Genomic DNA, 14,008 nt, shown 5'->3' on the forward strand with positions numbered 1-14,008 from the left:
AAATAGAGATACAGAGGTATTTCACATCCCAAGTACAACCATGGAGGGACAGCAGAGTGTGGGCTATCAGGACTTCTGCCCTCTGACACTGACTCTGTCAGATGACTCCTGTGGGGAAGGGGAGAAATGGCTTTTGTCTGCCGCTGGAACCAGGCTCATATCACTGAAACTTTAGCTTGTCCAAGCAAGAGGTTTCAGCTTTCACTAATCAGAGTTCACAGAATCACAGAATTTTGTGAACTTTGAATCTATGTAGCAATATTCATCTTGCTCAAAAAGAAGATTGAAGTTAGGCAAAATGAAATTACATTTTGGGGACAGAGTGAAAGAGCCGGCACATTGCCCTTTTAAAATTGCAGGTGCACATGAAAAGTCAAAGAAGTTGAGCAGAGAAAGATCAACCTCTTGGGGACCTCACTTTCAAAGAGGATTTGAAAGTTCCTCTGGGGTGAAAGCTCACAAATACTTGGGCATACTTCCTGAGTGCTATTGCCAGCGCTGAGCCACTGGGACAGAGGAGGGGGAAGGACCACAAGGTTTACTTTGGGTTAGATCACAGATCATCAGTTGTAAAAGGGTATATATGCTCTGGCTTCTGTAAACAAACAACATTTTGCACATCAGATTCTTTAATCTTATGATTTTTTCTAATTTATCAGCCTAATGCTTCATTGTAAAGTAAGTTATCTGAAATACAGTTAAACTCTGTACCAGTTAAACTCTGGTACATAGCTCTAATCTGTATTTTATAAATTGCTAATGCATAGACTAGAAATGACAATGAATGATGATAATATAAAATGATTCCTTAATATTTATTTCCATAGTTCCAATAGCCAGTAATTTTCCTAAGCCCAAGCTCTTGAAACCTCAAAGAAAATTGACCCTGGTAAGTGATTTTTCTATGACATTGTTTTATCTATATTCTTCTCTCTCAATACAGTTGCTGTAATGTTGCCAGAACTCTAGGTTTAGAAAATGTAAACTGGCATAAAAATCATATAAGTATTTTAGTTTTTTTCAGAAAGACTTTCTCAAGTGTTGAATTATCATGGCCCTTCTCATTTGCAGCATTAGGTTACACTGGTTTATGTTTTCCAGCTTTATAGCAGTTGTCATGTCTACAAATCTAAGCCGTTCTTAAATGGAACCTGCTGTTGATTCTCACATGCTTCTGGCAGCTAGAAGAAATACCAGTTGCTGACAGAGTCACAGCTGTACTGGTCACACTGCTTTTGAGACTTTTCATGTCAGGAATGGGAAGCCTGATTCTGCCCTACAGTGGCGTAAGTCAGGAATACCTGAATTAGCCCAGAGTGACTAATTCTCCAATTTATGTGTGGCTGTGTACCTAAAATTAGGCCAGGAGAATCACCTAAAAGCCTCTGTGATGGTCTCATTTTCAGATGAGGGTTAGAATTTGGAGCCTTCCTACCAACTGTCTGTAAATAACCTCTGCTTTTTTAAGCCTGGTCAGGGTACAAGACAGGCTACCTTGGCATTATGCCAGATGATTTCAGAACAGGTCAGTTAAAATCTTAGGTGATACTGCTGCTCAAGTAGTAGGGAGCTCAAATCTCATTTTGAGGTCCTGTCGGGTTCTGCTCATACAGGTCAGGTTTCAGTAGAAGAGGCAGAGTTTTAGAAGTCCATGAAAATGCTTTATATCCATGTAGGTAACTGTGTCACACCAATGATATGCTAATAGGACAAAAACACAGATGAGAGCACTTGGCATCAGGGGTTGACAGCCACCCTTTGCTGCATGTGTACTGTATTAATCCCCTCAGCCAGGCATGCAGCTGTAGCATACATTGGTGAGTTTTCAGCTCTCCCAGTAAAAGCTCTCATCAGTTAAAGCATTCAGACTCTTCCTTCAGGTCAATAAAGCACATCAACACATGCTGAACTTAAGGTAAATCTATTTCCAGACACTTTTTCTTCCTGAAAAAAATCCAAGAATATGGGCCACAAATAGCTGTTGACTCTTCCCTTCCTGCTATGCAACCGCAGCCAAGGTTCAAACTCTCTGGAGGTGAGCAGGAATAAAGCCTTTTCAAACAATGAAACCAGCTTTGTCTTCCCTATTGTGACTGAGGATCCATATACTGCATGCAGCCAGCACACTCAGGTCTGATGCCTTGCTGTTGAACTCAAGTCTGGCAGCTGTTTCCATGTGTTGCTCTTTGCCTTTTCATATTTCACCTCAGAGTGCACCTAGATATCACAGCCTGCCTAAAACACACAATCTACAGTTGTGAGTTAATTTTAAGTTGAAAAGTTATCCAACAAATATTATCCAAAGGGTTGAGACCAAAACTTGCCTAGCAATAAAGTGAAATAAAGAGCAAAGTGAACTAAACCCAGGTCAGTCTTTAAGGCACATTCAGAAGCTGGGCAGTTCATTCTCCAGAGCTGTTTGTTTCGGGGTTTTTTCCATTTCTGTTCCTCTTGCTTCCCTTTACAACACAGTTGGTTAAACCTTTAGCATTCTCAGAAAAAGGTGAAGAAAAAGCACTCAGTTTTTCTGCTTTTAAATGATTGTTTCAGTGAGGAAATTAAAAGAATTGAAGCGAAAGAAGTTTCAACAAATACACAAAATGTTAATAATTACAGAGAAAGCACAGATTCATCTGACAGAAACATCTATTGACTTCACACAGAATCACACAGAATCACCAAGGTTGGAAGAGACCTCAAAGATCATCAAGTCCAACCTGTCACCACAGACCTCATGACTACTAAACCATGGCACCAAGTGCCACGTCCAATCCCATCTTGAACACCTCCAGGGACAGTGACTCCACCACCTCCCCGGGCAGCCCATTCCAACAGCGAATGACCCTCTCAGTGAAGAACTTTCTCTTCACCTCCACCCTAAACTTTCATCATATTTTTAATTCTCAAAAATTTATCAGTTTTTAAATTTTTGAGTGTTTTGGGGCAGAAATATAGTATCATCATCCTGCTAAATCTCTGCAGGATAATACACACACACACACACATATATGTATATACACACAATTTACAGATGCAAATGTTGTACATCTGTTGTCTGCAAAAGTTTTTTTTCCACTGGTGGCACATAGTTGTTAGGTAATCTTTGGTGCAAAGGCAGACTCAGGTTGCTGAGTTTCTGGACTTCCACAGCTTCCTTGTGCGAGTCAAGGAAGGTACCACACCAGGGCACCAGGAGAATCTTCTAGAAATGCTAAGCAAACAAGTTGGAGCATAAGGGAACACTGCAAAATAATTTCAGTGTTTGGGGAAATTTTTTGTAATAACCTAAATACCAGCAAAATTATTTCCAGAGGACATGTGCTTCTGGTTTCTTGAAAGATGTTTATAATAAGCTAGAGAATTTCTTTTGTTGTTAACGTGCTAGAGTGGGTTGCAGTATCATTTTACAAGAATACAATAACCTGGATAAAATATGGGCATAATCTCAATGAAAATTTCAAAGAAAAAAAGAAAAGAGAGAGAAAGCCTAATATCATGTTCAATTGCACAGCCTTGAGTAAAGCCTTTTAAAAACTCTGCCTAAGTCATATTGCTTTAGCCAGAATAACAATTCTATGCTCCCCTTGTTGCAAAAATATTCCCCATCAGTGTCATTCTCTATTAGCATCAATGAGAAATGTGTACAGATCAAAGGAAATAGAGATGCTGAAATACAAAAAGGGATGATTTTTATAGCATGCAAGAAGCACGGAGAGTCATTAGGAAGAAGAACATTCTAGGGCCCCACAAATTCTGCTCTCTAAGGGCTGTTCTGCTATAGCCTTAAGTACTTAGCCCTTTGAGTTGTTAGAGATAAATCTTATACTTCCTCAACCAAATGTTCTGGTAAGCTTTTCATTGCCTCCTAGAGATTAATTGTCATGGCCCAAGAGTGTCAGCTGTAGCACATCATCTAAATGAAAAGGTTTCCATTTCTTTTCATGAAGGTTTGTGCCACCAAGCTTAGGATTTCCTGTGTGATTCACAAGAACCAATGGAAAGGACATGACTTCGGGTTAGACCAGATCCTTCAGTCTTTACTTATGCAAAATGCTTGTTGACTTCACCATTTTCACAACAAATTTTAGGGAAAAGAATACTTGCACAGATAAGACAGGCTATATGCAACCTTTATGCTTCTGCCCTTGACATATGTGACCTCTGCTAAGCCATCATCTCACTTTGAAATCAGGTAGATATATCCTATATTGCAACTGATCCCCTTGGATTTAGATTCCTCAAACACATCATATACCTAAAGCACATGATTGCATTAAGAGCTGTCTTCTGTTGCTCCTATGCTGAGTAACCACTAGAATGTACCTGGCTTCTTGTGCTCCCCACAACAGAACTTAAGCTCATACAGTGTAGACAGCATTGCTTATCTAAACATAGGTTGGATCATCAGTGGCTCAACATCACAAGATTTCTGAGATTTTCTTGATGATGATGATGATGATGATGATGAAAAAGCTGCTTGAGAAACAGGAAAAGCTTATGGTTATCTAAAGCTGAGGGAAATTTCTGGAAGGAATTTTGTTACCTTTGAGTGAAAGCATACTCTTTGGCACCCCTTTTATCTACCTGCCTTTTTCAGGCACCACTTGCATATTTTATGCTGAGATTGGCAAACCCAGCTCAGAGAGCTGTATTCCCAGGCTTTTACAGGTGTAACAGAAGTGAGAAGCTCAGGTTTCTTTCTGCAGCCTTGAAAATCCCATCTGTATTTATCATTATAGGCTAAGTGCTGACAATGTGCTGAGTGCCAGCCAGTATAGGCCAGGACAGTCCCTGCACTGAAACTGCTTACTTGGTAATGATTAACATGCCTGAAAGGTCTACAATTTGCAAGTATTCAAAGGACAGCTTCCCTGCTCCTGCCATGTCCACAAAGCAGAAGAGTGCTGTTTGGAGCAAGAACTTGACATAGGTTTAACACCTGTGGAACAGAGAAGGCTGAGAATTGGTCTCATCATCTGAATGTACTCAGCAAAATCAAGCTTTCAACATTACACATATAGCTTAGTGTTCTACATCAGTGTGCACTCCTTAATCAAACAATGAGATGGGTGCTCTTAAAGCTGCCCAGAAGATTAAGTTGCCTTCACTTCCAAGATCCTTTTGGACTTTTAGGTTTCAGGAGGGCATTTTCAACTGTACCACAAACCTACCAGACCCACTGTCTATCAGAACCAGTCACCATGGAGTCCATTTGGAAAAGGGGTCTATATGAGTGAGTGTATTATCTGCAGTCTTATTGCCACATCAGAGCTGTGAAATGTAAAGAACTGCTTTGGGTTTTTTGTTGCCCTGAAATTTGTGCCTGAAAAGAAAAGAAAAGAAAACAAAAGAGAAAAGAAAAGAAAAGAAAAGAAAAGAGAAAAGAAAAGAAAAGAAAAGAGAAGAAAAGAAAAGAAAAGAAAAGAAAAGAAAAGAGAAAAGAAAAAAGAAAAGAAAAGAAAAAAGAAAAAAAGAAAAGAAAAGAAAAGAAAAAAGAAAAGAAAAGAAAAGAAAAGAAAAGAAAAGAAAAAAGAAAAGAAAAGAAAAGAAAAGAAAAGAAAAGAAAAGAAAAGAAAAGAAAAGAAAAGAAAAGAAAAGAAAAGAAAAGAAAAGAAAAGAAAAGAAAAGAAAAGAAAAGAAAAAAGAAAAGAAAAGAAAAGAAAAGAAAAAAGAAAAGAAAAAGAAAAGAGAATTAACCAGGTTGGAAAAGACCTTCAAGATCATCAAGTCCAACCTATCACCCAACACCACCTAATCAACTAAACCATGGCACCAAGTGCCTCATCCAGTCTCTTCTTAAACACCTCCAGTGATGGTGACTCCACCACCTCCCTGGGTAGCCCATTCCAATGACCAATCACTCTTTTCTGTGAAGAACTCTGGCACAGTTTGAGACTGTGTCCTCTCATTCTGGTGCTGGTTGCCTGGTTACAACCTCCCTTCAGGTAGTTGCAGAGAGCAATAAGGTCTCCCCTGAGCCTCCTCTTTTCCAGGCTAAGCAACCCCAGCTCCCTCAGCCTCTCCTCATAGGGCTTGTGCTAAGCTGTGTTCCAACCTGCTGACCTGCAGTTTTAACTTCACAGCAACCTGGGAGCAAATTTACACATTGCAAGATTTAGTTGATGGTCAATTTGTTTGCGTTTTTTAACCTGTCTTCTTTTCATCTTACTGTTAAGTGCTATATCATTCAAACCAAATACCATATGCATCAAGCTAGCTAGGAAAGCTAGGCCAGTCAGGGTTTTTTTTGGCATAACTAGTAGGATTCCTTAGTAGTCTTAACCTATAAGCTCCATTGGTCCTTTCATTGAGAGAAAAAAAAAGGAAGGGAAATGCATCTGTTCAGTAATTAGTGGATTCTGGCTCTGAGAACAATCAGCTTTTCTTTCTTTCCTGGATGATTTTAAATTAAAAGCTCTGCCACCCTCTGTTAGAAGAGTTATTTCTTCCACAACATATAATGATGACTGATGATTTAAGTTGCCAATTTCTTAAGGCATTATTGATCTCCACAGACTTCAAGTAACGTTGTATGTATGACTGGGAACATTTTTTTCCTTGACTCCAGGCAATTCTCAAATATTTCCATCCAGTCCAAGTAATTTCTTTCTCTGCAAGATGAATAATCCTTTTATTTTTTATTTTTTTTTAGTCTTTCCTTAGGATGCAAGATGTCCATAGGAACATGAATATTACTTACACTTTTAGATTGGCACTGAGAATACAACATATGCAGAACTGCTGAGTTATGCCTGCTTTCCCATTCAGAGCACAGGTTGCTATCTTCACCTCCAAAATTGACAGTTTGTATAAACACATAAAATCTCTTGCTGCAGTTGTGCTGAGCTTTGTGTGTTTACAAAATCCCACAGAAGATGGTTTTTGTGTGATGATGTATTTGGAGGAATGGAAGTGCCATCAGAGAACTGAAATCCTTCAAATACTTCTTGGGGCCCTCTTTCAGGATAAGAAGAAATCAGCCTGATTTTCAGCAATGTAGGTTTAGAATCTAGCAATAGCTTTGAGAGTGTAAAATGCTTTATTGACAGGACAGTCTGTTAACAGAGATCTAGGACCTGGCTCACCCCATAGAGTCACTAACTGCCCTGTAGTTGTGGGATGTTGTTTCTTTAAAATAAAGTCATTCAACAGGACTTGCTAAATCATCTTCATCTCTCACACTGTTATAAAAAAACTTCTGTGGCATTCAATAGCAAAACTTAGATGCAATGCTGAAACAGGCTTCACAAATTATTGTAGATATTGTTCCCAGGGAGTCTGATAAGTTTGTTTGTGGTTGATTTGTTCTTTGTTTGTTTGTTTTGTTTTGTTTTTTCACTCTAGGGAGTAAAAAAATAAGCTTTTTAATAGAAAGAACCAGTCCAAAAGTTTGGTGGTTGTTGTTTTTTTTTCCAGTTCACTGACAGTGACACTATTAGTCATTCTTCCTGCTCCCCAAATTTTTCAGTGACTTTTTCAGTGTCCTATTTTTCAGCTTTGGCACTGAGAAGACAGTCTCCCTTGATATTTCAGCATTCTTACTGGCCAGCAGTTGCATTTCTAGGGGATAACAGATAACTCATCTTGCAGATCTAGCTTCAGGTTTTATGATGGTCTGCAGAAGTAATTTTTGAAGCTCCTTTCTTCCAGGGGAATCTGTCTGGCTTTCTGCCTGCAATCAAGATGCTTACATTGATGAACACCTGAAGCTCTAAAGAGAAAAGACATAAAAATCCTGCCCACTCCTGATGAAGTTACTGCCTTAATAAGGGAGCCATTCCACTGAAGTTAATAGGGTTTTAGCATATACTGTACCTATGGCCCTGAGGAGCAGTACTGATCGCAGCACAAGAAAGGCCACACATTCTAGAGAGAGAATGGCCTTCCTGTGTATATTACAAATAAGACTGCCAAAGGGTGGTCCTTCTATCTCTAAAGCTACATTGAGTTTTCTCACCATTAACTTTGCAAAATCATGCCTAGCCCCACTGCTAGTGTGCACTGTCTCCCCTTGTGCTGGTGGCCCAGACAAGGGAATTGCAGCATGTCCACTAAACATGCTGAATCTTCATTTCAGCACACTCTTGCCTTAAGCTCCCTAACTGACCCCTCAGTGATGGCCACGCTGGCAGCCATAGGCCATCTCATCCCACAGCTTTAAAAACCCCCCAAAACCAAAATAAATCACACAAAAGACCTCAAACAAGCAAAAGCTTGTGATAAGGAGAAGATGGGCTAGCCCCTTTTCCTTTGGTAGCATGCAGTATACAGTTTCCTCCTGACTGGGCATTCATAAGAGAGGAACAGCAGTCTGCCCTTGTGGCTAAAGCCCATCCAGTCAGCCTGGAGAGCCCTATGTAGAAACTTTCTGACTGAGTATGCTCAGGCAGTGACACAGGATGTTCCTGAGCTATGCCATCTGGACACGATCCACATTTTTCCTGTAGAGCTCATTACTGCATGTGACTACAAAGAAGGATGTTTATCAAGTATGAAAGAGAAAAGCCCGAAGATTCAAGTTTGGTCTTTGCACAGAAAGTGAGAGAAAAAGTAGTAGTTCCAGCACGTGCTTGCTAAGAAAGAGGCATTTCATTGCACTAGGGCAGGGCTGCTCACTTTGTGCTAGGGAGTAACCTGGAGAGAACTGCAATTCTTAGAGACCAAATCAAAGCTCACCACCTCTTGACTCTGCCTTTCCCAGTGGCATTTCTTGCAGCATCTCCCTGGCACCACAGTGTGCACTCAATAGCACATTGTGGCCCATCCGTAGGTTACAATTTGCCATGTACTGGCAATCAAACCAGCAAACATATGCATAACAGGCAGGGTTTTATCCTTCCTGACCTAGTTCATTCACCCACAAGCACAGGTGTGCCAGTGAGGGTGGGGGTTCATTTTCAATTGTTGCTGCAGGACATAGGGGTTACTAAAAATATTACTCAGCTCTCACTGAAACTTGGGAAATATGCTTGTTAAATCCAGAAAAAAACAGAGGTGAAAGTTCAGTTTGGTGTATAAACATTATTTTCTTCCTCTGGTCCTATCTTAAAGTCATCCTATATCACATCCCAGACAAAAACTCACATCACATGTGATCATATTCCAAGGCAAATATCTGCAGCAATTGTCACTAAAATATTTAAGACTGTCATGAACTGGGAAGTAAATAATTTTCTTATTATTTTGATAGTAAATTAGAATCAGGGATTTCCCCCCCTTCAGAAATTGACATTCATTTAATTTTAATGTCAACCAGAGTGGCCATGGAACTGTGAGACTGCAGCAAGCTGTAAGTGCAAGTCTGCATCAGTTGTTTTTTTAGACAAGTTAAATTTATCAGGATATTATTTGCTTATCTTATTCCTACCTAATTACAAGTTGGATAGAAGTGATCTTAGTTAAAAATTCAAGAACTTTCAGTCTGATAGTGCTCACAGCAAACAACTATGAGTCTGATGAGGAACAAATCAGCTAAGCCCAGGGTGAGCAAAACTGACATTCCTGGTAATTATGACATAAAAATCAAGGTATTTTCAGTAAGAAGACATGATTGCTAGGTAATTCCTACCATATTTATATACTGGAGAAACCCAATAAAAACAAAACTATGGATACACACACATTAGTTTCTTTTAAATGTGCACATGATAGACTTTGCAGATTGTTTATTAAGAGCCATGCTCCTATAAGTGAACTCTTTTTGAATGTTTGCCCATGGGAAGCCCTATGACTAGAATAAACTAAAATTTAAGCTGGAAGAAGCCTGGAAAAGTAATCACTGTGGATTTGGCTGAAGGTGCACTGGAAAGTGATGACTTTTCTTAATTTGCATTTTTGCAAAGTGTGTGATGGTAAGAGGAGAAAACAGACATACAAGATAAAGAGTGTATCTAGAACTATCACATTGGAAACGAATTCTATTTGAAGAAATCCTTTCAATGTTATTTTAGAACATTGCTGTGATTTTTCAGGAAAGGGAGTTGTATCCCTAGGAATCCCAATAACCTCCTAAGTGAAGAGCCAGGATGGAAAGAAAGAAGTGAATGGCCAGTCATCCATTGTCTCTTCCTCTTCTGCCCTACTGTCCGTCCCACCTATAATAACAGTTACTAAAGTCACGCTATTGTTCCAAAAATGAGGTGGTGGCAGGATTCCAGATTTACACTGCCAAAATGCTATCCAATCCAAATGAGAGATGAAACTGTAGAATTAGTTTTCTTGTCTTGCCTGTTCAAAAAAAAAAAAAAAAAAAAAAAAGGAAAAAAGTTTTGGACAAACAAACCAGCACAATTAAATTAAACATGTGCTTGATAAATGAAGTAGAGGAGAGTGTATGGATTAAAACTCTGGCTACCATAGGTACTTTAAAGTAGCGTTGGCTTCCATGCACTGTTATTACACATCCTTTGCTGAAAACTGTATACCCTTCACAATTTTGAACCTCCTGTGTGTTTCCTCATATTTTCAATCAAATTATTACATACTAGAAATATGCATAAGGGAAATTATGCTACACATTTTATGGTTTGCTGTTGCTTGTAGCAGTAATTGAAGTACCTTTCCCACTTATGAAAGTACTAATTTTATTTGGTTTTATTGCTTTTCCAGATGCAATTATTTATTTAGTGTGTTTTGGCTTTATTAAATTATGTTTACTATAAGAACATCATAAAAATGTATGAAAGCAACACATCAGCCACTACTGCCCAATGACTTGTTTGGGGGAATCCAGTGTTATTTTTCATATCCAAACATAATAGAATAAAGTAAGAATAAAGAGATAATCTACACTGGAAAACAATGCAATTTTGTGATAATATAATAAAACATCTGGACAATATGATTTCATAAATCTTAGTTCTAAAATTTACATGAGCTGGGCATTGGGGTGGCTATTGTAGGACATACGGCATTCTCTTAAGTGGAAACAACATGAAATGCAATTAAACAGCAAAGGGGAAAACATACAGATTTACTTTGCCCTGAGCAGCTGATTTCTACAGAACAATGTAAATATTTCCACTCCAAAAAAATGCACTGGGTCAGCCTTAGAAAATGCAGAGTTTTACTACAGCAGTGACCAGCAGCTTGTTTGCAAAGTTTTATCAGATTCCATTTTTAGGAGGCTTTTCACATGCAGTGTATCTGTCTGTGTTGAGGGTTCTGAGGTGACATCCACTGAAGCTGGCACCAGAGCTCCAGTACTTTCAGACAGAGGCTAGATGTGCTATCATACACCTAGAATAAAACCTTCAACATTTGGTGGTGTTAGCGTGATATCCATCCTCAACTTACCTCCTGTATTTAGCCTCTGCACTGAATAGGTGGACGCATACAGTTTTCAAATCTTTATCATATCATAAATCTTTATCATATTATAAAAGGCAAACCCAACTTAAATACCTAGAAATTGAGGCTAATACTCTCAGGGTTAGAAAGAAGAGAGGGCTATAAAATGTAAGGAACAGAGTGGTTGACCAAGAGTTTTTTTCTAAGTCTTCAAACCAAAGCCAGGACAGGGCAGACATCTTTTCAAACTTTGTGGTTCTGTTCAATCCTGATACATGAGCAAAGAAAATAAGCGTGTGATTTTATTTGTTACGTACAAGATCATGCTGAGATCCTCAGGAAAGAAGTCCTTTTACACCAGAGAATTCAGTGAAAGCAGGAAATTTTCTGTGTAGTCAACAGTGGAGCATTTGATAGTGAATGAGGACCAAAAGATGAGATTAAAAAAGACTACTCGTGCAGGAGAGAGAAAGAGGGAAGATCACATGAATAATCAAATGCAAAGTGTATAGTCCTGCAAATGGTTAGCCCTGCAGATGGCCTTCACTCATGTACACAGATCAACTGACTTCAATGACACCACTTGCAGCAGCAGCTGCACAAAGTATTTCAGGATCAGATCTGCAGAGTGAAAATAAGAATAAATTAGTGTTGGAAAAGTGTAAACTGATCCACCCAGAGGGAAACAATCTGAAATGCAGAGTGTGAGCAACTGTCAAGACAAATGAGAGTATTCTGGAGTGGTGCAGAAGACAGGAAGCAGGGAAGCACAGGACTGATTTCAGACAGGATATTAAATGTTTATCTTTTTAGCCAGAAGACAATATAATAATTATTCAAACACATTTCAAGGAAACAGGAATAATTTCTATTAAATCAGAAAGAAATAAATAGCAGCAAATAAAGCATAAAGGAAACACTTGGCACTGGAAAATACTGTCTGATTCTTCATTATAAAATTTAACTACTGCATGGAAAACCTTGGCTTATGAACTTGTGAGTCAGTTTTCAATTTACAACTGTCAAAGGCTTTCTGTGTCTCAGATATGCAACCTTTTCTATAAGGTATAGTCTTGTGAGTGCAAAACTTCGCATGGCTGAAATGGTTTTAGTTTTGTTTTAATTGTCCTTTTTAGGCTTAAACTTGAGAACACCAGTTATATTCAGGTAGTACCCAAGAAGATAAAAGAACAAGTTTTCCAGTTCTTCATTTGCACTGGGCCTTAGCACTTCACCCTTCTTAGGGAGCACAGGCTTTAATCTTCTACAGATCAACTGAAATCCATTTCAAGTGTTAGGACCTCATGTAAAATTCCACAGCAACTCTTCTGTCTGTTGGTGCATTTTCTGAGGTGAATTTAATATGAACAACCCTCTCCCAACTGATGAGCCAAGACAAGATAAGATTTTCCTTGTTTAAGCCACCACTCTGAGTCTGGATGTAGTCCCCAATAGCAGTAGGCAGCCCTTTTGAAATTTATTTAGTACATTTTCTTGAGAAAGTCTCTCCAAGCTAAGGTTTATGGGTTTAAGTCTAAAAGTCAACTACTGCAATACATCATATATGTATGATCTAGCCTGGTCTAGTTGGGGATGTCCCTCAGGGAGGTTGGACTAGATGGCCTTTGGAGGTCTCTTCCAGCCTGGACCATTCTGTGAATCTATTCTATGATTCTATGATCATATATCATACAGCTTTGGTGGTATGGCCTTAGTTCTAAACTATGAGCTCATCTGTAGCATGGCAGAAGTGGTGAAATCCCATTGGAGTTACAGTAACTCAATTATATCAATTTTTGCTGACTTCTGTGTATTTTTAACATGTTGTTTTTTTGGTTCTGCTAAGAAACATAATGAGAGGCACTGTGAGTGGCTGTGATTAGAGATGTAACTGGTCCAAGGTTTACATCTGGAAAGCAAATTTGGCATACATATTTCAAATTGTGAACTCTGCAATAAGTAACATCATTTGAATTTGTAATATTTGATGTATCAAATTAAAATGGTCAGTGTTTGAGAAACTGGAAATGAACCTGAAAACCCTACTTTTTAAAATGTTTCTTATTGCTAATATTAGTTTTATTTAATCTTCTATGAACTAGCCCTAGTGCAGACTAAACTGATTAGCAGCACAGCAGAATTAGTCTGTGTGAGAGAAGAAATATAGCCCATTCTGTAGAATATTTACACTGCGTGGTAACAACGTTATAACTTTAATTTGTTCGTTCTGTTTCCTAGCCAAAAATCACAGAGGAGAATTTAACATATGCTGAACTTGAACTTATGAAGCCCATTCAGGAAGCCAAAGGCACTCCCAGTACGACAGTCTATGCACAGATACTATTTGAGGAGAACAAGCTGTAATAGTTCATCCCTGTATAAATGTCCTTTGTCTGTGTTCTATTTAATTCCTACTGTGCTGTTTATTTATAAAAATCATACAAATGTCCTTATTTTTTGTTTTTTTTTTTTTTTTTTAATCTCCATTCCTGGACTTCTATTTTTCTATGAGACTTTTAAACAAAATGTGGTTGAAAGCAATTGAAGATAAGCACCTGGTCTGCAAGTGACACCTCAGAGATACCCTTCAGAGTGTCCACTCCCCTGTTTTAAATGGACTGGAGTTCTACCTGGGGTATTTTCAGTACTAAACATTATATGATGATTCCAGCTGCAAATATCAACATCCTGGCAAGCCTCAGAAGGAATAGTGGCAAGA

The 14,008-nt window shown here is 38.6% G+C and overlaps 1 protein-coding gene across 1 annotated transcript in view; it reads left to right on the plus strand.

Annotated features, from left to right (window-relative positions):
• Positions 1-13,751, plus strand: part of VSTM4 (V-set and transmembrane domain containing 4) — a 34,361-nt gene extending 20,610 nt beyond the window's left edge. The window contains exons 7-8 of the mRNA XM_009897712.2: positions 828-889; positions 13,528-13,751. Of these exons, the coding sequence (XP_009896014.1) occupies positions 828-889; positions 13,528-13,653 (188 nt within the window). The 3' untranslated portion in view covers positions 13,654-13,751. The remainder of the gene's footprint in view (positions 1-827; positions 890-13,527) is intronic.
• The last annotated feature ends 257 nt before the right edge of the window (positions 13,752-14,008 follow it).

Source organism: Dryobates pubescens, chromosome 8, assembly GCF_014839835.1.
Source record: "Dryobates pubescens isolate bDryPub1 chromosome 8, bDryPub1.pri, whole genome shotgun sequence".
In the NCBI taxonomy this organism is placed as follows: domain Eukaryota; kingdom Metazoa; phylum Chordata; class Aves; order Piciformes; family Picidae; genus Dryobates; species Dryobates pubescens.